Source organism: Bos javanicus, chromosome 22 (genome assembly GCF_032452875.1).
Source record: "Bos javanicus breed banteng chromosome 22, ARS-OSU_banteng_1.0, whole genome shotgun sequence".
In the NCBI taxonomy this organism is placed as follows: Eukaryota; Metazoa; Chordata; class Mammalia; order Artiodactyla; family Bovidae; genus Bos; species Bos javanicus.
Window position 1 is genome coordinate 12,153,997 of NC_083889.1, and position 26,504 is coordinate 12,180,500.

The 26,504-nt window shown below is 44.3% G+C and overlaps 1 protein-coding gene across 1 annotated transcript in view; it reads right to left on the bottom strand.

Moving 5' to 3' along the window:
• SCN10A (sodium voltage-gated channel alpha subunit 10) overlaps positions 1–26,504 on the bottom strand; it is a 92,264-nt gene that overhangs the window by 33,769 nt on the left and 31,991 nt on the right. The window contains exons 8-13 of the mRNA XM_061395969.1: positions 23,012–23,498; positions 22,113–22,283; positions 17,994–18,287; positions 15,253–15,361; positions 9,901–10,139; positions 6,600–6,773 (exon numbers count right to left, since the gene is read on the bottom strand). Coding sequence (XP_061251953.1) covers positions 6,600–6,773; positions 9,901–10,139; positions 15,253–15,361; positions 17,994–18,287; positions 22,113–22,283; positions 23,012–23,498 — 1,474 coding nt within the window. The remainder of the gene's footprint in view (positions 1–6,599; positions 6,774–9,900; positions 10,140–15,252; positions 15,362–17,993; positions 18,288–22,112; positions 22,284–23,011; positions 23,499–26,504) is intronic.

The window sequence follows — 26,504 nt, forward strand, 5'->3', positions numbered from 1 at the left end:
ATAAAACTGAGAGAGGTTACTGCCAGAGGCACTCTCTGAAAGAAATTCTAAATGACGTACGTCAGGCAGAAAGTGATCCCAGAAGGAACGTATTATACGCAAGAGTGGAAAAAGAGCAAGGAAGTGCTAAGTATGAGAATGACTCTTAAACGCTGAATGGACACAACAGTAAAGTCTCATGGGGTAGGGCAGAGACTGGCTCTATGGCATTATTCACTTTTACTCCTCTCAGCCACAAAAGAATACTGTTTTCCAGCTTTACTTGCAAATAGTTGAGATCATATTATTGAGTTCCGGCTGATGGAATGGAGATAGAGACAGAAGTAATATGCACCACTTTCAGGCAGAGCCACAAAACACCATGCACTTTCTCTTCCTTTCCCATCGCCCCCATGGAGGCCACCCATTGAAGATGGGAGATACACACTGTCCTGGATCCTCGAGTCACTACTTGGAGCAGACACACAAGGAGAGTTTCCCAATCAGCATGGAATACACTATAAACATAAACCTCTAAGGAAAGTTATGACCAACCTAGATAGCATATTCAAAAGCAGAGACATTACTTTGCCAACAAAGGTTCGTCTAGTCAAGGCTATGGTTTTTCCTGTGGTCATGTACGGATGTGAGAGTTGGACTGTGAAGAAGGCTGAGCGCCGAAGAATTGATGCTTTTGAACTGTGGTGTTGGAGCAGACTCTTGAGAGTCCCTTGGACTGCAAGGAGATCCAACCAGTCCATTCTGAAGGAGATCAGCCCTGAGATTTCTTTGGAAGGAATGATGCTAAAGCTGAAACTCCAGTACTTTGGCCACCTCATGCGAAGTGTTGACTCATTGGAAAAGACTCTGATGCTGGCAGGGATTGGGGGCAAGAGGAGAAGGGGACGACAGAGGATGAGATGGCTGGATGGCATCACTGACTCAATGGACGTGAGTCTGAGTGAACTCTGGGAGTTGGTGATGGACAGGGAGGCCTGGCGTGCTGTGATTCATGGGGTCACAAAGAGTCGGACACGACTGAGCGACTGATCTGATCTGATCTGATCTGATGCTAACTCACAGATTTAGAGACTATCACTCCAACTAGTTGTACTTCTCTTGATTAATGGAGAAATTTGTATGTTGAAGAGAACCATTTCAACAATATCAGATATGTGGCACGGGCTTAATGATCACGTGATGGATAGCAAGGAAACTGACAGAAGGCTTGCAAAGTGTTGATTTGTGTTGCATGGGCAAAATCATTGCCTGTAATAATTTTGGGGTGGATCATGAGCTAGAAGCCCTAGGGGATAGGTCTGTTGAACAGAAACTTAGTATCAGTTGTAATTGGCTACGTTTTAACCAACTCGCTTGTAACCAACTGTTAAGATATTATAAGGCAGACTTCCCTGGTAGTCCAGTAGTTAAGAATCTGCCTTGCAATGTGGGGGACACAGGTTTGATCCCTGGTTGGGCAATTAAGATCCCACATGCCAGAAATAGAGAAGAGACTTGTAGACACAGTGGGCGAAGGTGGGGGTGGGACAAATTGAGAGAGTAGCATTGAAACATACACAGTTGTGTCTGACTCTGTGCGACCCCATAGACGGCAGCCCACCAGGCTCCCCCATCCCTGAGATTCTCCAGGCAAGAACACTGGAGTGGGTTGCCATTTCCTTCTCCAGTGCATGAAAGTGAAAAGTGAAAGTGAAGTTGTTCAGTCGTGTCCCACTCTTAGCAACCCCATGGACTACAGCCCACCAGGCTCCTCCGTCCATGGGATTTTCCAGGCAAGAGTACTGGAGTGGGGTGCCATTGCCTTCTCCAAACATACACATTACCATATGTAAAATAGATAGCCAGTGGAAATTCGCTGTATGATGCAGGGAGCTCAACCCAGAGCTCTATGACAATCTAGAAGGTTAGTATGGGGTGGGAGGGGAGGGAGGTTCAAGAGGGAGTGGACATATATGCACCTATGATTGATTCATGTTGTATGTCAGAAATCAACACAACATTGGAAAGCAATTATCTTCCAATTAAATATAAAAATTTTAAAAAGTCCCACCTGCTATGGAGCAACCAAGCCCACAGGCCACAACTACTGAAGCCTGTGCACTCTGAGCCACAGCTGGAGAGTCTGTGTATAAGTCTGTGCGCGCCGACAAAAGATTCCACATGACACAGGGAAGATCCCGCATGCCATAACTAAGTTAACTAATTAATTAAAAAGACTTTATAAGAAATAAATGCGCTCTGGGAATATTTGGCTCATTGATAATAAATAAAAGGAAATAGAATCCAGAAGTTGTATAACTGAATCACTTTGCTGTATGGAAGAAAGTGACATAACATTGCCAACCAACTATACTTCAATTGAAAAAAAAAAGAACCCAGCAGTTTAGAGTCTTGAAGGTTTAGGGAAGTACACTGTTTTAGACCTCAAAGAGTAAGCAATGAGATTAAGTCTTTATGTGCTCAAGACCAGTTAAAGGTTTCAGTGAAATGAAGCACATCTTAGCAAAGATCATATTAATGCTGTAGCCACCCTTTGAGGCAGAGAGATGTGGGGACAAGAAAGCAGAGAAACAGAGCAGAACTGAGAACTTTGCCGAAGAAAGCGCTCTGAGTGTATGACACAGAGAGAGGTCTGAATTCCTCTAAGTTTTGAAGAAATTGTATTACAAAAGAAATCATGAGCCCTGATTGATAAAGCCTTTGACTGTGTAAGCTGGTCGTATTTCCACAAGGAGGGGCAAGCTATGAAGGTTGTGCAGGCCTTCTTCATACATGGCACAGTCCCTTCTAGAAGGAGCTGACTGAATTGCGTAAGACTCCAACTTGAGTGAGGGATATACTTTTATTGGGCTAAGCTACTGAATTTTGGGTATTGCTTGCACAAGTCTTGAATAATTTATAATTGATTAAGTCATACAGCTTTTAAAAAACTAGATAAAATTAAAATACTTAATAAAATAGGAAGCTGGGAAGGGGGAACTGGAATAAAAGTTGTCCTGGAAAGTAAAGATCTTAGCTAACTTCTGATTTTGATTAAGTTAACAATACCTGCTCTCATTTCTAAGGTAACCACTCAAAGAATAGAAACAGAGTATTTCCAAACCAATAAAAGAGAAAAATGGAACAAGGCAAAACAAACAGTTCAAAATAAATCAAGAAGAGAGACAGAACAAAAATGCTAGAACAGAGGAAGCAAATAGAAAACCCAGAATATAATGATAGACACATATCCAAATATATCAGTATTCACCATAAAATAAGCGGGCTAAACGCTTTGGTTAGAAGACAAAAAGTAGATTGTCAGAACTGAATAAGAATCAAAATCTGTCTACCATTTATAACAGGCATATAAAAACCTTAAAGATACACAAAGGCTGGAAGTAAAAGGATGGATAAAGATACATCAGGCACATTCTAAACTAGAAGAAAACAGAGTTGCTTCTGAAAGTGAAGTTGCTCAGTCGTGTCTGACTCTTTGTGACCCCATGGACGGTAGCCTACCAGGCTCCACGATTCATGGGATTTCCCAGTCAAGAATACTGGAGTGGGCTGCCATTTCCTTCTCCAGGGGATCTTCCCAACCCAGGGATCGAACCTGGGTCTCCTGCGTTGCAGACAGACGCTTTACTGTCTGAGCCAGTTGCTTAATTAATATCAAACAGAAAGCATTTCTAGGGATAAAGAAGGTCCATTCTCTTGGATAAACATTTTACTCTACTGGGAAGATATAATAACTTAAAATATGTATGCATTTAAGAACATAGCCTTAAGGCAGAATCATAAGGAGAAACATACCATGCTGTAATCACAGTGGGAGATATTTTTACACATGACCATCTCAGTAATTGCTACAACAAGCAGACAAAAATAAGCAAGGATATAGAATATCTGGACCATATAATGAACTTTCTCTACTCAGTGGATATATATGCAGAATATTGCACCCTACAACTGCAGAAGATACTTTTTTCAAGCACATAAGGAATATTTTCACTGTACTGAGCCAAAAGGAGATTATTAATAAATTTCAAAGCATTGAAATCATACCGTGTATGTTCTCTGAGCACAATACAATCAAGCTGGAACTCCATGGTATAAAGAATTACCACATACATTCAGAATTAAGAACCATGCTTCTAATTAACCTTTGAATCACAGAATAAATCACATTTGAAATTAGGCAATATTTAAAATAAAAAATATGGAAAATTCTACCTATTAAAGCAGTTCTTAGAAGGAAATTGAAATCTTCAATGAATAGATTGGAAAAGAAAAAAGGTTGAAAATTCTGTCTTAAGAAGTTAGAAAAAATAAAATATGTAGAACAGAGGATGCAATTATGCAGGATTAATTGAAATAGAAAACATCAATGAAGTAGAGAGGATCAACAAGATGAAAGTTGGTTCTTTGAAAAGACTAATAAAATTGATGATCTTTGGCAAGACAAAGCAAATAAGAGAAAGCACAAATCACTATTTTTAAAAAAAGAAAAAGACAGCAAATACACATGATATGGAACATTAAAAGATAACAGCATAGCATATACAACTTTATGCCAATAAACTTGAAAATTCAGATAAGAAGGGGAAATTTTTAGAAAAAGCATAAGTTACCAAAACCAATTGGAGAAACAGAAAATCTGACTAGTTTCACAGACATTAAGAAAATTCAATCAGTAATGGAAAATCTTGACCTCCAGATGGTTTCATTATTGAATTCTACTATACATATAAGAAGCAAATAATTCCAATCTTACCCAAAGATTGGGTGTAGAAAGAGAGGAATATTCCTCACCTCTTTTTATGGAGATCAGGATAACCTTGATATCCTAATCTTTATTTTTATGGAGATTAGGATAACCTTGAAGCTCCAGTACTTTGGCCACATGATATGAAGAGCCAACTCATTAGAAAATATCCTGATGCTGGGAAAGATTAAAAGCAGGAGAAGGGGATGAGATGGTTGGATGGCATCACCGACTCAATGGACATGAGTTTGAGCAAGCTCCGGGAGATGGTGAAGGACAGAGAAGCCTGGCATGCTGCAGTCCATGGGGTCACAGAGTCGGACACACTGAGTGACTGAACAACAAGGATGACCTTGATAACCTGGATACTAAAATCTAGCAAGGACAATGAAAGTAAAGAAAATTACAGGCCAAATATTACTCATCAATATTGATGCAAATTAAAAAAAATTATTAGTGACCTGAATTTTCCAATGTATATATAAAAAAATATCATGATCAAGTTGGGTTTGTCCCAGGAATGCAAGGCTGATTTAACATTAGAAAATCAATTAGTATAATTCCCCACTTTAACAGATTAGTGAAAATCATGTGATTATCTTAATCATGCAGAAGAACTCTCTGATAAAATTAAACATCCAGTCATGATTAATATTCTTAACAAAAGAGAGCCTCCTAAACTGATAAAAAAAAATCTGCCACAAATATCAGACATGCTGAAATACTGAAAGCATTTTCTTTGAGATCAGGAAAACAGCAAGAATGTCTGCTGTTAACACTTCTTTTCAATAGTGTACTGGATGTCCCACCCAGCACAGTAATGTAATAAAAAGAACCAAATGGCATAAAGATTAGAAAAGAAACAAAGCTCATCATTTGCATATGATATGATTGTGTTAACAAATTTAAAAGACTGCATAGATAAATCATGAGACTTAATAAGAGAGCTATCTGATACAAAATATTAAATAGCAAAATGTTAGCAAAAAAAAAAAAAACTGGAAAAGAACATTTAAAAAGAGATTTCACTTGAAATAGCATAATGAAGTAGGGAATATCTAGGAATATATCTAACAAAAAATATGCAGGAAGTCCCTCATGGAGAAATTGTAAAACTATTGAAAGGCTAAAATAAATGGATTGTGTGCCATTTTCATGGATCAGAAGATTACATAACATAAAGGTTACGTTTTTTTTTTTTCCCAAACTGATCTAGGTATTATTACAATCCCAACAGAAAAAAACAACAACAATTTTGTGTGTGTGGGTGTGTAACTCGGCAAGTTGATTCTAAAATGAGTATGAAGTACAGGGGCCATGGTAGCCTTTTTTTGAGATGGGGTTGGGGGGACTCGAGTTAGGCAGCCTGGCTTCGAAATGCACATCTGAGGCTCACTCAGCAGCGGGGAGACTGCGTCAGCACTTAACCAGTCTGTCTCCGTTTGCCTCATCTCTGTGGGGGTAGTAAAAGCAACTCTGTCCAGGTGATGTAAGCCTAAAATGAGGTGAGTTATGTTGAGGCTTTAGCTTTGTGCTTCATGTATTGCCAGGTCTCAGGAAACAGTAGCTGCTGTGATTATCATCTACTGTATTTGACAAGAGAACAACGGGGTGCTGAGCATTCCCCTCTTGGGGCAGATGAGGGGGCCCAGGAGAGGGAAGGCTCGCCCCCACTCTGAGAAGTGGAAAGCACCAAGTCTCCCAGGAGCCGCACCCCACATCCTCCCACAGGGACGGAAGAGGAAGAGGGAGCCGGCAGGTGGGGTCCCCAAAGGACAGAGTCTGTTTCCAGCAGAGAGCCTGCCTGGATGTCCGGGCGGGGGTTCCCCAAATTGCCAAAAGAGCACGTTACCAGGCGGAAGGTCCGCAGCACCGTCAGGCTCCCCTTCCGGGCCGCGCCCAGCTCTATCAGGCTCACGGTGACAATGATGCAGTCAAATATGTTCCACTTCTTCTGGAAGTAATAGTAGGGGTCCAAGGCTATGATTTTGAAGACCATTTCAGCAGTAAAAAACACGGTAAATACCTGCAGACAGAAACAGGGATTCATCTCAGCGGGGTCTGTGAGGTTGTGGCCAATGACAAGCAGGGCAGGGGAGAAATGTCTTGTTTATAGAGTGGCAAATCCTTTTACTTCATTTTTATTCACTTTCTGTATCATCTGCAGACTCCTAAAGGATGAGGGATGGGAACACTCAGTGAGGCAGCATAGAGCAATCCGTGGACCAGTGCTCAGGTAATATGCATTAGGGTTTCCAGGCTTCAGTGTTGGACACAGAGTAAGTGGATAATCATTAGGACAATAATTATTATATAATTATGTAAATAAGAAGTCAATCTGGTTCAGTTGTTTAAAAGCAGGGATTGTGGAGCAACACAGGCCCAGATAAAAACACCAACTCAGCCATTTCTAGCTTGTATGAGCTTGGACAAGGAAAGCATCCTCTATACTTCATTTTCCTCATCTGTATGATGGGTTTTGGGCTTCCCTGGTGGCTCACTGGTAAAGAATCCGCCTGTCAATGCAGGAGACCTGGGTTCGATCCCTGGGTTGGGAAGATCCCCTGGAGAAGGGAATGGCAAACCACTCCAGTGTTCTTGCCTGGGAAATCCCATGGACAGAGGAGCCTGGCGGGCTACAGTCCACGGGGTCACAAAGAGTCAGAGAGGACTGAGCGACTGAGCAACAACACTGTGATGGGCTTAAGTGAGATAATGCATATGCAGTTCTTAGCAAAGGTCCCAGCAGACAGCTCGTCATTAATCAATAATAGCTATTAGCAGAAACAATAATGATACATTGTCTCTAAGATTCTTTCAGCTCTAAGTATCTTTAATGGTCTTAGGCAGGACAGAATTGTGATGTTGAAAGAGGTTAGGGCCAGGCTCAGGTCACGCAACAACCAGCAGGGAAAGGAGGAGACAGGTAAGGAAGAAACCGGAGACCAGGGCCAGGAGTTTTCTTTCATTTGCTCTCATCAGAGCTTCTTGCCAGCCTGGCAAACAGAGGCAGCTACATCCCTTCTACAGAGAAGGAAATGACTGAGAGTTTAAGGGACTTTCCTGATGCCATAAGACTACACCTGTGAGATGCAAAGAGCATCCATGAGTGTCCTTGGTAGGCGAGTCAGTGTGGCGTGGTGTGGTGTGTTGGGGGGTGAGGTCCTGTGCCCTAGAGAGACCTTGGTCACCTCTGGCTCCACTCTCACCATCTGTGTTACCTTGGCAAGATACTTAACCTCTCTGGGTCTTAATGCTCTCTTTTGGGCTGTGAGGTGGTGATAACCTCATGGCCCTGTTGCAACGCTGAGATAATATTTACAAAGCACCTGACTTACAATAAACACCACACAGTGCCTGCCTTTCTTTTTGAAAAACGACTCTGGACTCTGTCACAGCAGTAAAGGCCTTTGGTCTTTCTTGCCTTAACTTCTCCAACTGTAAAATCAAATGTGGGCTCAGAGATCTCTTCCATAGGACCCTTGGGGTCTATGATGACTCTTGGCAATAAGCTCTCCCTTCTCTTTCCCTTTCCCCTTTTCAGATCAACTTTAAATAGAATATGTCTTCTTAGCCTGCATGCTGGGGCTTCCCAGGAAGTTCAGCTGGAGAATTTGCCTGCAACACAGGAGACCCCAGTTCTGTTTCTGGGTTGGGAACATGCCCTGGGGGAGGGCATGGTAACTCACTCCAGTATTCTAGCCTGGTGGGCTACAGTCCATGGGGCCGCAAAGAGTCGGACATGATGGAGCAACTGAGCGTAGCCTAGCACAGCACAGGGCAGCACAGTGCAGCAGCCTGCTTGCTGCTGAAACGCAAGGCACACTGGCTCCACAGTGTCCCAGAACTGACCGGCCTCCTTTTTACATCCATGAATTCTGGGGAGAGGAGAGATTTCTAGAGAAGTCACATTTCCTCTGGGACACCTCTATCTACCTGTCTGCAGCCTGCAAGGAGCTAGAAGAGCTGTATGGTCCTGGTGGACCTAGTAAGCCGCCCAGTGGAGTGGACAGTGGGGGGGACATGGAGGCAGGACCCTGACCTCTCAGCTTCCGCTTTTCTTGTGTGCATGTGTGTGGCCCTTTGCTCTGGTGCAATTCTCATATACTCACATACACACACGTACACTCACATGCACAATCGCTCCCTCACACACACACACACACAAGCAGTCCTGTAAAGGGGATTAACACTCAAGAGCTGAGAAGTGTGAGCTTCAGAGCCAGTTGGCCTGGGTTCCAATCTTGATGCTACCACTTGCTCACCTCTAGGACCTCGGGCAAATTATTTAACCTCCCGCACCTCGGTTCTTCCATCTGTGAAAGGGCATAATAATAGCACCTACTATATCAGGGTTTTTTTGTGAAAATAAAATGAGATAACCCATGAGAAGCATCTGAGGTTATGTGGGGTCTGAAGTAGGTGGTCAAATAAAGTTGGCTATTATTACTGTGGGGACACGGGCTGATACTTGAGTCTGATACTTTACTCAGCATGTAGGGAAATCTGGTACAGATTTTATCTTGTTAAAAGGAAATAATACTAAAAAGTTACGGAGGAAAATTTAAAGGAGAGTCCTGTCTAAACCCGATTAAAAAAAAAGTTTGGACTCCCTGATGCTTACAAGATGACAGCAACCACAGGCCCAGGCTCCCGCCCTCTCTTTATTTTTCCCTCCCTCCCGCCCCCTTTTGGCTCTTAGAGGACAGAACTGGAAAACTGCAGCCACTGTGTTTTGTGGTCACAAAAGCCATAGAGTTGGAAGGAAATTTGCAAGTCCGTAAGCTGTCTCCAGATGGGAAAGTGGCATTTCTCGTCATTTCAAGGTAGAGGCAGCTGCAATCCCAAGAATTCAGTGGGGTGGGGGTGGGGTTTCCTAAGTTCTGTAAAGGGGGGAGGGGGATCTGCTGCCCCTAGGTCAGGGCTCTTGCAGTCCACCTCCCTGGACTGTTTATCTGAAAGCAATTCCCACCAGCATAGCCTGGTCCTCCAGACTTGACTTTCTGTGCTCAGTGTCCACGCATCTCCCACACTGTTTCCTTGCTCTCAGCCAGCTAGATCAACACTCCAGTGACTGAGGGCATGCCACGACCCTACCCAGAGCCGCCCCAGCCCTGACAGCGCGGGCAGCGGCTGCCAGGGCACTCACTCACAATGTTGCCAATCTGGAGCATGGCTTCGAAGGCGGGGCTCATGCCATAGTGCTCCATGGCCATGAAGACGGTGTTCACCACGATGCACAGGGTGATGGTGAGCTCTGCAAAGGGGTCCATCACAATTGCGAAGAGAAGCGTCTTGAGCTTCACCCATGTGGGGCAGCAATCCCAGATAAGATACTTCTGAGCCAAGCTGGTCAAGCAGGGTGGGCACCTCTGTTTAGACTCCTCGAGTTCTGCATCACAGGTGTGGTCAGTGATAACTATCAGCCAGGCGTGGACTCAGAACCCCACCCCATGGCCAGCCCCCAGACCTTGTAATTACTAATAACTACCACCTCCCACCTCCACTTCAGCGCTCACCCTCTTTCGCTCTGATTGCCGTTTCCTGTAGTCTAGCAAATGCACCCCAACCTCTGTCCCCATTTGGTCCTTCAAACCATGGACTGTACACTTTTTAACTGCTTTGCTTCATAGAGGTCATGTCTTTGCTTCTCAACTTACCCAGATAAGATTTCATGTCTATCCCTCCTTATACTCCCTTGCAACCCTGAGTTCCCTTGCCAGCTCCTCCTCCATTGTACTTTCCTGGCAAAACCCCAACTCTGAACGAACCCAACATGCAGACAATTCTGTACCTGCACCCGACCTACTGAACTGGGTTAGAAAAAAATAACAAAACTATGTTGACTGCTCCCAGCTTGTAACCGCCCAGAATCCTGCTGTGTTTCTCCATTTCAGTCCTTCAGTCTTCCAAACCTGCATTTCTCACTACCTCCCCTCTCCTCCAACTTCTGCCTCCTCCTCTCTAATTCTCACTCTCTGCTGATGAGTAATTATTAAATAGTTATCCATGAGGAAAGATAACATGAGAGTGCATACACATTGTTGTTACTGGAATAGGTACACATTTTTCAAAACACAAACACAGGTATGCAAAAAATGTGACTTAAGGGTTTTTTTCCCCTGTAACTAAATTCAATTTATGCATCAAGTCCCCAACTAGGGGACTTAATTTTGGTTAATTCAAAGTCTGTTACTACTCATTATCTAATGTTGTGTCTGAGTTCTGGGGATCTCAAGGTTGGTGGAGGGTTGAGCTGGTCCTTAGTCATTGCCAAGTGTGTTTCACATGAGTCATCAATGTCCCCATCTGGTAGCTGGTGGGAGAGCCAAGGAAATGGCTATTCCCTGTTTAACTCTCATTCATCTCCTTCTGTAGTCTTAAGTGGGAACAAAGGGATCATCCAAATACTCTCCTGTAATGCCAGGGCCACAGGGCAACCCGTGAGGTTGCCTCAGGCCCTCTCTATGCAGATATGTTATTGGCTCATTCTACCCTACAGTTATGCTGTGCCAGGTATGCGAGTCTCTCTCTAAGACTTGGTACCTCTGGGTTCACCTAGAAAGTAAGGCATTGATCGGCTGTTTTCAAGGCCCTCAGATTTTTTTCTTTCTTTATTTTTTGGGTGTCTATTGTCCACCATGTCCTCCCCTGCAGTGAGAATTCAGCCCAGGACTGGGTGGAGAGCCAGGGCCCCTTCTCAGGGACACACCAACATCCAAGCTCCCTTCTCCCTCCTCCAGCATAGGACATTTTAAAATTGTCCAGAGGGGATAAATAACTGGATGTGACTAAGGCCATGCTTTCCACACCCTGAGGCAAAACAAAGGCTGGATAAGAAGACAGGTCTTATACTCAGGGTAAGAAAGATACAGCCATGCTCTTTGGGAACTCAAGTGCCAGGTGGCCACTCTCTTCCTCCATCTCTTGGTTTGCTGTCAGCAATTAGAACTTGGATCCATCCTTGGGGAGACTGAGTGGATTCCTATCTGATTGATGGAACCTGAATTAATAAGGATTTAGTAAACTTAACAATTAATTTACTGAAATTGCCTTCTAACACTCAGCATGAGCCTGAGACAGAAATTAAGTTATAAGATGTAAAAGTTACAGCCATGAAATATACTGGAACAATTTTTCCATGTTTGAAAACTCAAGACTGTTAAATTTCTTGCAAACCTGAGTGGTAGCTTGAAATTCTCCAGTGCATGTTAGATCACTTTTTCCCCCCACACTGCATGGTATGTGGAAATTCCCCAACCAAAAATTGAACCCATGCCCCTCCTTCCCATGCAGTGGCAGTGTGGAGTCTCAACCACTGGACCACCAGGGAAGTTCTACGTCACTTTTAAAAATCTAATTTGTGAATACATATGAAGCAGATAAAGAACAATATTGCATAGGAACCTGGAATGTTAGATTCATAAATCAAGGTAAATTGGACGTGGTCAAATAGATGACAAGATTGAACATCAGCATCTTAGCAATCAGTGAACTAAAATGGATGGGAATGGGAGAATTTAATTCAGATGACCATTCTATCTACTACTGTGGGCAAGAATCCCTTAGAAGAAATGGAGCAGCCCTCATTGTCAACAAAAGAGTCCAAAACACAGTACTTGGGTGTCACCCCAAAAAAGACAGAATGATCTTATTCTGTTTCTAAGGCAAACACTCAACATCACAAAAATCCAAGTTGATACCCCAAACACTAATGCCAAAGAAGCTGAAGTTGACCAGTTTTATGAAGACCTACAACACCTTCTAGAACTAACACCAAAAAAAAAGATGTCCTTTTCAACATAGGGGATTAAAATGCAAAATAGGAAGTCAAGAGATGCCCAGAAAAACAGGAAAGTTTGGCCTTGAAGTACAAAATGAAGCAGGGCAAAGGCTAACAGAGTTTTGTCAAGGGAACACGCTAGTCATAGCAAACATCCGTCCCAACAAACCAAGAAATGACTCTACACATGGACATCACCAGATGGTCAATACCAAAGTCAGATTGATTGCGTTCTTTGCTGCTGAAGATGGAGAAGCTCTATATGAGACCTGGAGCTGACTGCAGCTCAAATCATGAGCTCCTTATTGAAAATTCAGGCTTAAGTTGAAGAAAGTATGGAAAACCACCAGGCCACTCAGGTATGACCTAAATCAAGTCCCTTATAATTATACAGTGAAGGTGGCAAATAGATTCAAGGGATTAGATCTGGTAGACAGAGTGTCTGAATAACTATGGATGGAGGTTCGTAACAATGTACAAGAGGCAGTCTCCAAAACCATCCCAAAGAAAATGAAAGGCAAGAAGGCAAAGTGGTTGTCTAAAGAGGCTTTACAAATAGTTGAGGGAAGAAGGGAAGTGAAAGGCAAGGGAGAAATGCAAAGATATACCCAGTTGAATGCAGAGTTCCAGAGAATAGCAAGGAGAGATAAGAAGGCCTTCTTAAATGAGCAATGCAAAGAAATAGAGGAAAACAACAGAATGGGAAAGACTAGAGATCTTGTCAAGAAAACTGGAGATATCAAGGGAACATTTCATGCAATAAGAGGCATGATAAAGGACAGAAATGGTAAGGACATAACAGAAGCAGAAGAGGTTAAGAAGAGGTGGCAGAATACACAGAAGAACTATACCAAAAAGGTCTTAAGACCTGGATAACCATGATGGTGTGGTCACTCACCTAGAGCTCATCCTGGAGTGTGAAGTTAAGTGGGCCTTAGGAAGTGTTACTACAAACAAAGCTAGTGGAGGTGATGGAATTCCCGTTGAGCTATTTAAAATTCTAAATGATGATGCTGTTCAAGTGTTGCAATATGGCAGCAACTTTGGAAAACTCAACAGTGGCCCCAGGATGGGAAAAGGTCAGTTTTCATTCCAATCCCAAAGAAAGGCAATGCCAAAGAATGTTCCAACTACCATGCAATTGCACTCACTTCAGTGCTAGCAAGGTTATGCTCAGAATCCTTCAAGTTAGGCTTTAGCAGTACATGAACCAAGAACTTCCAGATGTGCAAGCTGGGTTTAGAAAAGGCAGAGATCAAATTGTCAATATTCGCTGGATCATGAAGAAAGTAGGAGAATTCCAGAAAAGCATGTACTTCTGCTTTGTTGACTATGCTAAAGTCTTTGACTGTATGGATAACAACAAATTGTAGAAAATTCTTAAAGAGATGGAATACCAGACCATCTTACCTGTCTCCTGGGAAACCTGTATGTGGGTCAAGAAAAGTGACAGCTAGAACTGGGCATGGAGCAACTGACTGGTTTCAAATTGGGAAAGGAGTACATCGAGGCTTATTTAACTTACATGTAGAGTACATCATTCAAAATGCTGGGCTGGATGAATCACAAACTGGAATCAAGATTATTGGGAAAAATATCAACAACCTCAGATATGCAGATGATACCACTGTAATGGCAGAAAGTTAAGAGGAACCAAAGAGCCTCTTGATGAAAGTGAAAGAGGAGAGTGAAAAAGCTGGCTTAAAACTCAACATTGAGAAAACTAAAATCATGGCATCCAGTCCCCTCACTTCAGGGCAAATAGATGGGGAAAAAGTGGAAACAGTGACAGACTTTATTTTCTTGGGTTCCAAAATCACTGCAGATGGTGACTGCATCCATGAAACTATAACAAAACTAGACAGCGTATTAAAAAGCAGAGACATCACTTTGCCGACAAAGGGCCATATAGTCAAAGCTATGGTTTTTCCAGTAGTCATGTATGGATGTGAGAGTTGGACTATAAAGAAGACTGAGCACCAAAGAATTGATGCTTATGCTTATGAAGTGTGGTGCTGGAGAAGACTCTTCAGAGTCCCTTGGACAGCAAGATCAAACCAGTCAATCCTAAAGGAAATCAACCCTGAGTATTCATTGGAAGAACTGATGCTGAAGCTGAAGCTCCAATATTTTGGCCACATGATGTGAACAGCTGACTCATTGGAAAAGACCCGGTTGCTTGGAAATATTGAAGGCAGAAGGAGAAGGGGGTGTCAGAGGATGAGATGGTTAGATAGCATCACAAACTCAATGGACATGAATTTGAGCAAACTCCAGGGAATAGTGGAAGACAGAGGAGCCTGGCATCTTGCATTCCATGGGGTCGCGAAGAGTCAAACACAACTTAGGAACTGAACAACAACAAAATAAAGCAGATGTTAATTTGAATACGAAAGGAACTAGAGGATTTCATTCACAGGATTCTATTATTTTTGAAAATTTATCCACATTTAAAAAACCACATTGATAGGCTGATTCATGTTGCTGTATGGCAGAAACCCAACACAACATTGTAAAGCAATTATCCTCCAATTAAAAATAAATTTGAAAAAAAAAAACACTGATAAAGGGTAATGGAAAGAGAGCATAAAAAGAGTAATAGTTATGATCCCAGGACACAGAGATGAGTGCCCTTCGACACAAGTTTGGGGCATCCCATCTTCTGCATATAAGGGGCCTTATCATGGCATACTGAAAAGAAGTTCCAATGAGCAGTACTTACCCTCGAGGACAGAGGTCATGATACTGACAACGCTCATTGCCCTTTGGACTCGGAAAGGTTCATTCAAGTAGTCTGCTGTTAGGAAAGTCTTCTGTCCTGCATCAGATGCCTGCTGGGACAGAAATAGAGTCAGGACACTCTCCAAATAGAAGTCTTCAGTGGCAAAGACTGATCACTCAGCCTCCTATTGGCCTATCTTGGGTGGTTGCAAGCTGCCCAGTGAAGCTATGATCCTCTGCAGTCATGCTTGGAGTAAAGGGTCTGCTGCATGAACTTGGGGTAAGAGCTCAGGTGTGAAGAATAGGACACAAAGCTGGGATCCAACTGGAGCCTGGGTTCAAGTTGACACATGACCTGGGATCACCTGAGGCTTTGCTGACTCTTGTTCTAGGATAGGTACCTGAGCACCAGAGCAGAGATAGAGCTGCCTCAAGAGTCTCTGAGATGTTTACCAAAGGGAGGTGGGCAATGCAGAGGCATTGGGCCAGGCAGTCATTATTGGACTTCTGCTGGGATGCGCATGTGACATTCACCCAGAACTCCTACACCACAATAGGGCTCCTTGACCTCCCTCCTAAGAGGCCCGTATCTCTCCCCAGTACATGACCTGGTTCCAATTCTACATGATCTCTTTCTGAGGGAATGCTTATGTGTCTTGATTGTCCAGTTCTTCGTTTCTGACACAACCCTTTTGATTCTTCCATCTCTGGGCCTTTATTGGAAGTTCTGTCTGGGTTCTGTGCCAGGCCCCTAACTCTAGTCACACACATACCCTGGATGTGGGGAGTCCCAGGTTCATAGATGCTGACTCAGCACTGCACAAACCATTCAGAATACAAATTCAACAAGTGTTTACTGAGCACCTGCTGTAGGTGAAGCTCATAGTAAGTACTTCATACATACAAAAAAAGTTTGGAAAGTTCTCAACCGTGAGGACTCAACAGAAGGTTCTAGCATCTACTGCTATTATTGATCAGACATATATATATATAAATGAAAGGGCTCTGTGATTCCACTTAACCCTCTAGCCATTTAGAAACCTTTTAATAAGGTTTTTACAAGAGGAAATATGGAGGCTTGAAGAATTTAAGGGACTTGCTAATGGTGACTCAGTTGGTAAATGGCACAACTGTGAATGAAGTTCAGGTCCCTGTGACGTGGAAGGGCTTAAGGAGTTCATCTCGCACTAGTTGATAATTTCACTAAAATGAATCAAGCCTGGAATATCTAGGAAAGTGGCAATCCACAGAATAACAAGAAGGTTTTTTGAATGAGGCATTTTCCAGAGTGTTAAAGTACCTCCCGCAGCCTGGTGTTGACCTGAGGGCTCTGGGTTGGCGATTCTCGGTTGATCCTCGGAGGACCTACCCTCCACCATCTCTGCCCTGCTCCATACTTGGGGAGGGTGACCTGGGCAAACTGAATCATCCTCACCCTCTGGTTCTGGTCAGGTATGGCCAGTGGGAGGCACAGATAGGAGATCAGAGGCTGAGAGGAGGGAGGAGTCACTATCTGTCCGTTGGCTACTTCTCTGCTGGGCTATTGCTGGGCCACCTTTTGTTAGGCCGCCTCCCACATAAAGTGGCAGCACTTGCTGGGCTCTGGTTCTTCCCCTCATTCCTGCAGCCTAGGTGGGTTACAGCATCCCACTGTGGCTAGTCTCTCAGTGCTTCACTGCCCCTTCTTTGTTCTTGAGTCCAGAGCACACCTCTTCAATAAACTTCCATAAACTCCAGTTGCCCACTGCAGTGACTCATCTGTTTCTTGCTGGGACTCTGAATCCCATACATCCAGTCAGGGATGGAGCTAAGGTAACTCTGTGAGACTTAGCCAAGTCACTAGAGCCATATAATGGTCAGCTCAGCAGTCTGTGTGCAAACCACCCTGTGTCCTGGACTGGCCAGAGGGCAAAAGAAAAACAGAGATGCAAGTTTTGAAGCTGGAGGGAGAGTTTAATTAAATCACAGCTCCAATCAGATGAGGAGTCTCTGATTTGCCATTAAATTCTGGGATTATGCTGTTAAGAGTGTTGGCCAGTTAGTCACTGTTGCCTAATTTGTGCATTTTGGCAAGTTCTTTCTTCTCCAAGTCAAGTTAGGGATACTCTGCTTCTGCTAAGATCTGTCCAGGGCACCTCCCAGGATTTCTCTGAGTCTTAATTGTCAAGCCCAGGATAGTTTGCACAGAGTTACAGGCAAGAAGAGAAGAACATTTCTTTTTTTTTTTTCATACTCATCCAGGGAGCAAATAGGCCTATCTCTAAAGCAGCGATAGGGAAGAGGGACAGAGAAACTCCAGGGGAAAGAGATCAGAGCAGCTGGAAAATAGTCTGTATCACTTGTTGTTGTTGTTTAGTCACTAAGTCATGTCTGACGCTTGTGCAGCCCCATGGACTGTGGCCCACCAGGCTCCTCATCCATGGCATTTCCCAGGCAAGAATACTGGAGTAGGTTGCCATTTCCTTCTCCAGGGGAATCTTCCCAACCCAGGGATCAAGCCTGGGTCTCCTGCATTGCAGGCAGATTCTTTACAGAGTAAATGAGGAGACAGGTTTGATTTCAGGTAAATTCAATCACTCCGTCTGGGTCTCACCTGTCCTGCCTGTAGAATGAGGGTAGCTGGGAGGAGTTGGGCAGAGCAACATCTAAGTGATCCTTCCATGGGTAACACACAAGGCTTTTTGGCCTGAGGCCTCTAGCTGCAGAGCAGCCCCAGAAAGCCTGGAGCATTCACAAACTCACCGAGACTTCGATGACTCCAGGGGCAAGCTCTCCAGTGGTCATTTTGGGAGCTCCATCTTCTCCACGCCCTGAGCCACAGTTGAGGGTTTGAGGCAGTGGACTCCTAGGGAGGGGGCCTTGCTGGCTTGCACGCCTAAGCATCAGCAGAGAGCCATGATGGCTTTCATGGTCTCCAGGAAAGACTCCATCATCTGTGACCCCATCAGGGAATGAGATGTCTCGGCCAGGGGCCTGGAAATGGAACACACTGCCATGGCTAGCCCGGCGTCTCCCAGTGGCGAGGCCTAGGAAAGACTGGGCATTGCCCCAAAAAAGCAGGAAAGAAGGTAGCCTGGAAGATCATCCTGCAGGCAAATCTGGAACTCAACACTTCCCTCCACCTACTCCCACTTCCTGCCTTCAGCCTTACGACCCTCCTGTGCAAAATTAAAGACACAGATCTATGGAGTGCTCTAGGTGTACGCAGAGAAGGAAGGAAGGAAAAGAATATTCTTAACTCAGTCTGGGAAAAGGCCAACACCGAAAAGAGACTGCAAGGTGCTCAAGGTCAGCAAATAGGCCATCATGGCCAAGGGTATGTCAGAGGACAAACGTCACCCAGGTGGGTCAGTTGTTTGCCAATCTTAGGCCATGGGGCTGGACAAAGGTATCTTAAGTTCCCCGCTTGAGTGCAAAGTTGTGACCTCAGGAGACAGTTATGTACACCAATACAGAAACAAGCTTGGTAAATGGTTGTTGAATGAACGAGCGCTCTTTATTTTCTGAAAATTAGGTCTGACAATTCATTAGATTCAGCCTATAAGGGTGTGAGAGTTTGTGTTGCAAAGGAGGAGACAAGAGCTTTGTAATAAAATGAGCTTCCAGGATCCCTTGAGGCAAGCGTTGAACACTCAACAATGGGGAGATGGAAGGGAGAGTTGCAGTCTAATTTCCTGGAAGAATAGTGCCATTCCTCCAAATCAATAAACATTTCCCATCAAAATCTTCTTCCCAGGGAGTCGTGTGGTGTACAGTTGCCAGAGGAAAGGAGCTAATTCATAGGCCTCCAGCCCCTGGAGGGTTAGTATGCTGGGTTGGCTGGTTCCCACAACCATGAACCTGACCAGACAACTTATCAGTTCTGTCCTCAGCTCATAGAAAGTGCTTCTTTCTTTTTTTAAACTAATTTCTATTGAAGTATAGTTGCTTTACAATGTTGTGTTCCTTTCTACTATACAGCAAAGTGAATCAACTGTGAAAGAAAAAGTGTTAATTATCAGTTGCATCCAACTCTTTCCATGGACTGTAGCCCACCAGACTCCTCTGTCCATGGGATTCTCCAGGCAAGAATACTAGAGTGGGTTGCCATTCCCTTCTCCAGGGCATCTTCCCAACCCAGAGACTGAGCCTAGGTCTCCTCCATCACAGGCGGATTCTTTACTGTCTGAGTCACCAGGGTTAACTATACATGTACATGTATCTCCTCTTTCTTGGATTTCCGTCCCATTTAGGTCACCACAGAGCCTTGAGGAGAGTTCCCTGTGTTACATAGTAGGTTCTCATTAGTTATCTATTTTATACATAGTAGTGTATATATGTCAATCCCAACCTCCCAGTTCCTCCCACCACCCTTCTGAATTGGTTTGTTCTCTACGTCTGTATCTCTATTTCTGCTTTGCAAATAAGATCACCTATAACATTTTTCTAGATTCCACATATATGCATTAATATATAATATTTGTTTTTCTCTTCATGGAAAGTGTTTCTAAAATCTAAACGTTGACTTCCTATCAAACTCAGATCATATTGCTGAATTTCCCCTCCCTTACTTAATTTCTTTTACTTACTAAATTATTAATGTTGGGACACACTTAAAGCCCTCTTGACCTGCCCCCATCTCCCTCAGAATTGAAGTTTGCTTTCTGGATGATTTGGAGCCTCGTCCTGACAGCAATCTTCATTGTAATTCAGTATTAAAAACATAGCACTCTTTGTCTAGAATATATGTCCAAGGACTGCGAACTCATAAAATCTATGTATCCTTCCTACTTTTGAAGCAAAGGAGCAAAATTGGCAAGTCCTTATGAAAGATGGGACAACTGAGTCATATGCACTTGGGAACTAAGCAAACCAAGAAACTAAGAAGAAAATTTTGGTCCTGTATTTATCAAGCAATGTCTCCTTGGCCACAACCTAATATTTCAGAATTAACCTATTTGGCAAATGGTGGACAATGGCTTCTGAATCTAAATTCTGGACTTGCCTTAAAATCATTCAAGCAGATCAACTGGTATCCTGTGTGTTCTCTGAAAGCTCTGCTGCATCTCTCTGCTAAGTGCTACCCCCAATCTCCCTCTCATTACTGCTGATCAGAAAATGGCTTTTTATTAAAACTGCCTATGGTCTATTTACTACAATAACACACCTGGGAAAGAAGGAAGGGAATGCCTTAACAAACAGAAACTCCAACCAGTTAGTACTAAGGAAGTACCCAAACAACATCTCCCTGTCCTTAGAACAAACATGATCTTTCTGCCTGGAAAACATTCTTTCTCAAACCCTCCCAGTCCTCAGTTACTGGAGGACTTACTCACTACTACTAAGAACTTCAATTATCCCCTACTTCATGAAGCCTTTCCTGATACACTCTCACCCTCATAAGAATAGATGTTCCTGCTCCTATTCCCCAAACAACATCTATCTGTCCCTAATATAGTATTCAACACATAGCTGTTTTTATATCTGCCTCCTCCACCCAAATGGAAGTTCTTGAAAAATGGGCCATGTTTTAGTCAACTCTTTATACCAAGTACCTAGTGTTATTGAATTAGAAAGGGATGTTTCCCCTTTTGCCCTTTGAAGGTAAATCTAGCTAGAGAGACAAGCACACACATACACCAGACAATTATTGGACATCCAAGTGCTAATCTGTGTGAAGTTGACTGCCAGAAATTAAAGCCCAGTTCAGAGTGTCACTGACATGTCCACAGAAGCTGGGATTCATCCTGCCCTGAGGTTGTCAGAGCTCCAGACAAACCCCAGTTTGAAACAGCTTCTGAACTGTGCCCTGTTCATGCCAGGTGTTGCTCAAAAGAGGCAGAGCAGACCCTCATAAATGCTGGTGTGTGGGTGTCACCGAGGCCAGAGTGCGTGGGAGTGTGTCTGTGTGTGGACATGCACACAGAAGTCTGGGGGTTGTCGAGATCCTATTCCAAAAAGTGACACATCTTTCAGAGGAGCACAGGGAAAAGAGATCAAGAGGGAAGTGAGATCCAGCAGCTCTGAAAAATAACCATGTCAAGCCCCTTTCGCATACTGCTAGTGTGGGACCTGCTCTACCACAAAGGGGTTATCTCTCAGGCCTGTTGAAAGGGTACATCTGGGGTACACAAGACTTTCAAGGGAGAGGGAGCCGGTGGGAGGAAACCCAGTGAGTACAGGGACTCTTGGAGTGGGAGGTAGTAGGTGATGACGAGAGGGAAAATTGCTACTGGGTCTGAAAGGAGGTCCTGAAGGTATTCCCAGGCTGGATTATTACCACGAGACAGGTGCCAGGATCTCCTGGGCCAACAGTAGGTGAGAACTTGAGCTGGAGGAGCTGAGGCATGAGGTTAGAAAGAAGCTTTTAAATGATTTCAGCACCACGAACAAGGACCCCTCTTCTGCTCCAGAACTGCAGATAAGAGTGTCAGAAGGAAGCTGACCCTTGATGCCCAACAGGTTCACAGACACCTCATGGTCAGCATGTTCAAACCACCTGCCCTATCTATAATCCAGAGTTCTTCCTCCAGTGTGCCTCTCTTAGAATCACCACCTACTTAAATGGCCAACCTGGAAACCTGAGAGTCATTTTGGACTTCTCCCTTCTTTTGCAACATTCCACAGTCCTAGTCTTGTTGATTCCCTCGAGCTCCCATAAAAGTCTTTCTAATCCACACTTTTCCCCATCCATAATGTCCCTGCCCTAGTTTAGGCCACCACTGGTAGTGGTGGGGGCATAGGGGGTGGATTATCAAAACATCTTCCTAGGCTCTGTGCCTCCAATTATCTCTCTGCTACCAACCTCTTTCCACTTCAGCGTATTGTGCATGGAAGCTGCAAAAGTGGATTATCTTTCAGGCACAAGCCTGAGCGCCTTACCGTTCGGTGCTGGTTGTAAGACTCAGACCGGAGTGACTTGTTGTCGTCTGTGGAGCCCTCTGACACCCTTGACTTCATTCTGTGTTTTCCTTCACTGGCAGTTTTGGAGGCCAAGGGGGATCCATTGTGAGACTGGAGAGAGGCTGTGTCGACCCCCAGCGCTGCCAGCACCTGAGGGGAGAGAATAGCAGCTATAGCCGACAGTATCTGGATGTGCTCAGCATAAACGCGTGTCCCCCAGACAGTGGGTGAGGGCTTCCCAACCAGAGGAGGCCTGATTCAGGACCAGAGTGATTGTTGGATTGGGACATTGGGCAAGAGCCACCTCTAGGTCACTTCCCTCATTCATGCCCTTGTAGTAAACTCTGTTGATGCCCTGCCCAGGTTTCTCTTACCGGGTCAGTACCCTCATCTCCAGCTGCTTGAATGTTAGTAAACATTACTAATGTTAGTAACCCATTAGTAAATGGGTTACAGCTGCAGAATTCTGCAGAAAATTTCCTTTGACTGTACATTTGGCTTGAGCATGGAGGTATGAAGGGCCAGTCCTTTTGCCTCCAGGTAGGGCTACCTCTGTGGAACAAGTCATACCCTGGAGTTCCCCATGGGATCAGGTCAAAGCAGTCTCTAGCTGAGGCCACTGCCTTATTTAATTCTTCCCTTGTTCCATCCTGCTAACTTTGATCCCCTCCTAAGAGCACCCCTCAGTGAATCACTTGCGCAGGCTCTTCATTTGGGTTCTTTTTTTGAGAAAATCTAACCTAAGATAGTCCCTGAGATGAGATGAATCTTGCCGTGGTTCCCTAAAATGACAGCCTTAATGTAAGACACTGGTCCAGATATCTGCCCAACTGTGAAAGGCCTACAACAGACTTCGCAAAGGTCCAGCCCTCACTGACCTCCTGCTCTGTCTGGAGCATCTTCAGGGCCTCCTGGAACGTCTTCTCCTTGGCTTCAATTTCATCAATGGTTGCCTGGTTCTGCTCCTCATATGCCATAGTGACCACAGCCAAGATCAAATTGACCAGGTAGAAAGACCCCAGGAAGATAACAAGCACGAAAAAAACCATATAGATTTTCCCAGAAGCCCTCAGGGTCTGCAGATTCAAGAGAAAAAAAAGAGAAATGTGTACCCAGATAACATGGCCCCCTGATGTGGTCAGAGTCCTCCAGGAAAAAACATAGCCATGCAACAAATGCTCCAAACGCCAACCGAGTGTGTATGGAGACATGCAGATCAATACCTGCTGGTAGAGGCGTTCCCAGGAATCCTGTGTCATGAGGCGAAACAGTGAGAGAAAAGCCCAAGTGAAGGAATCAAAGCTGGTGTAGTTAAAATCTGGGTTGTCAGATGTCTTAAGGCAGAAATAACCTTCAGGGCAGTGGCTGCAGCAAGAACAGATAAGGCTGTCAATCACACAGACTTCTGTTTATTGGGGCCAAGACAGTCCAGGGCTGCCAGAAGGCCTGAGGGTTTGAAGTCAAAGACTGGAGCTCAAGGCCTAGCCTTATTCTCATTAGCTGAGTCACCTTGGACATTCAGCCTTTTTAGCCCTCAGTTTCTTTTGCCCATTAAGTGGGATAATAATGTTAGGAAACCACTTATCAAAACTGCCCACTGTGGCCAGACACAAAAATAACTTGTTACATGAGTTACGGCAAAAAAACTACAAGTGTAGTTTCCCACTAAGGAAACTACAAACTGCCACCAAAACCAACTGGAAGAATTCAGGAGGGACCAAAAGGAGGGAGCAGACACCAGCCCCTAATAATCCTGCAAACCTCCCAGAAACCCTTGCTCTGGAATCCGTCTTGATTGAGAGATGTGTGCGCCACCAGGAAGGGCCCTGAGGCAGATCAAATATGGGCATGAGCAAAATGATTGGCCAGAGGCAACCCGGAAAACCAGCACCACCTGCATAAACCCTGAGACTGGGAGCCATAGGAAGAACACCCGTTTACAAAAAAGAAAAATGCTCTGCTCAAGCACTTAGTCTTTCATTTTGTCAGTATGTGTTTATCTCCCCAGAAAATTTATTTCTGCGTGTTAGACAAGAGTCCACTTTTCTGGGCCTAGTAGGGGATTCTGCCCCCGTCTCCCCCCCACCCCCACCCCCACACACACAGCCTGGCCTTGCCCCAGTAACATAATACCTTCAGTTCAGAGTTTCATGCAGAGAGAAATGGCCTGGAGAAGACTAGCTGGCCCAGACAAGACCTCATAAGCTTTTTGCAAATTCACACTGCAAGAGGGACAGTCAGTAAAACCTGAGTCAGTTGGCATCACTTGCAGAGTTGTCTTTCAAAGGAGGACACACATTAGCCAAGTTCACTGACCAATTAGATATAACAATAAAGACACCACTTCCCAATAACTGAGCCTCTCCCTCTCCTAAGTGTTTCACAAATGCTATAATTTAATCATCTCAATAATCCTTTAAAAAAAAAAAAAAACAGATGCAGAAGCTGGGGTTCAGAGAGAAGAAGTCAGTAGTCTAAAACCACACAGATGCCAATGGATTTATTTCAAAGGAGAAATAAAATTGTCGAGTAGCTTATGAAGACTGACCTATGAAGAAAGGCCAAACTGAAGATGACTGCCTGCTGAGTCCTGGGGTGGGAAAGGCTCCACGTCCCTCTTTCTCATCATAAGCAGCTAAGCTGATGTCGGGAAGCATCTCTAAGCTCAAGGCATGTGAGAGATCCTTTCCACCCGTGTGGGATGACCTGGCTGAGGAGAAGGTAATGCTTTTTTTCTTAGTTAGGGATTCTACTTTAGGATTCCTCCACCAACACCAATCTCTGAGGGATCTTCTTACTCCAGACATTCATGCAGACACACAGGCAGGAACCCATACAATTGATTAGGGCCTGAAAACTTGATTGTAACCCAATCCCAATTCTATCTATCTCCAACTTTGGTTGGAGATTTGCAAGTTCCCAGGCTCTGTAGACCCACATATAAAGACACTCTCTTGGTTTCACTTTCCCAAGGAGCTAGTTAACCCATTACCTGTAGGTTTGCTAGTTAATGCTAAGGGCAGCCTATCTCTGCCTCCTGTAGAACCCCACTATAGCTGCTATGCATCAACAGCTAACTGCTCAAGAGAATTAAATGAGACCATGGTGCAAAGGCTCTTGCAAGGTGCCTTCAGCATAGTAAATATTATATGTAAAATGCAGAATTAAAATTCTTGCTGTTTTTAACCAGAAGCTACCAAAAACATGGACTAGAATAATATATGTGAAAGAATGCTGAAAACCATCAAGTATTTCTTGGTACTTGTTCTCCACCTTGAGACCTCAGACTTTCTCCCTGCAGTGCCATTGGTCAGTATGGGCTTTTGCTTAGGTCTCTGACTTCTCTGTGGCTCAGCACAGAACCCAGGTTTGGTGTTCACAGCATGCCCACCAAGGTTCTCTCTGCCCGTCACCTAAGCTGGCCTCTACTTGACACCCCAGGCCTTTCCCAGCCCTTTCCACTTCTTCCCGCCTGGCCAGGACCTACCCATCGGGATAGTTGGTCTCTCTCGGAGTCAGAAGGGGGCCCCATGGGCGGACCTCACAGCTTTACCGCAGTCAGTGTATGGGTTACTATGGAACCATGCTCCTGAGAAATGTCATTATCCAGATGGGAAAAGGACATTGACAGATCCTTGGTTTCAATTAAGTCAAGGGCAAATGAAAACTGACATCAGAACAACCCTCTTCCTGAGCTCAAGAACCAAATGCCAAGTGCATTTATGAAGAAAGAGACCAGGGGGCCTGTGTTACTCAAATTCTTCTGTTAGTCCCACCCCTCGGCTCTTGATGAGATTGTTTTCTTAGGGAACTGATGAAGGCTGAACTCCAGCATGCCCCACCCTGTACTACTTACGCAATATAGGACTGTTAGTCATTCAGGGAGTAGGTTGTGTGGGCCCGGGCTTCCAGACACCCCTGCCATGGAGATGGGCAGGGATGAGCCTTTCTCATCTGTTGCCTAATCTCTTTCTACTCATACCTGCTCCCGCAAAATCAGCAGGCAGACCTGAGGAGTCCCATGTGCCTTTGCTTTGTCTCACATTCTATTCTGCTACCTGGAATGGTACCATCCAAACCATCTCTTGTTCATCCAGCCTGGAGACATCCTGTTTGCCCTTCAACCTCACCACCTCTGGGAAACCTTCCTTGACATCCTCCCTGCCTCACACCATCACCTTGCTGTGTTTTCCCAGCCCAGGGAGCCTCTAGGACAGCACTGGTTCTCCATAGCACAGCATCTTTATGTAAATGCATCAGAGCTCACAAACTGGCAGATTGCTGGCTGAATTTGCATTGCTAAAATATTGTGTTTGGCCCACAATATGTAGATATTTTTTGGAATTTGTAGTCAATGTTTATAGTTAAGAA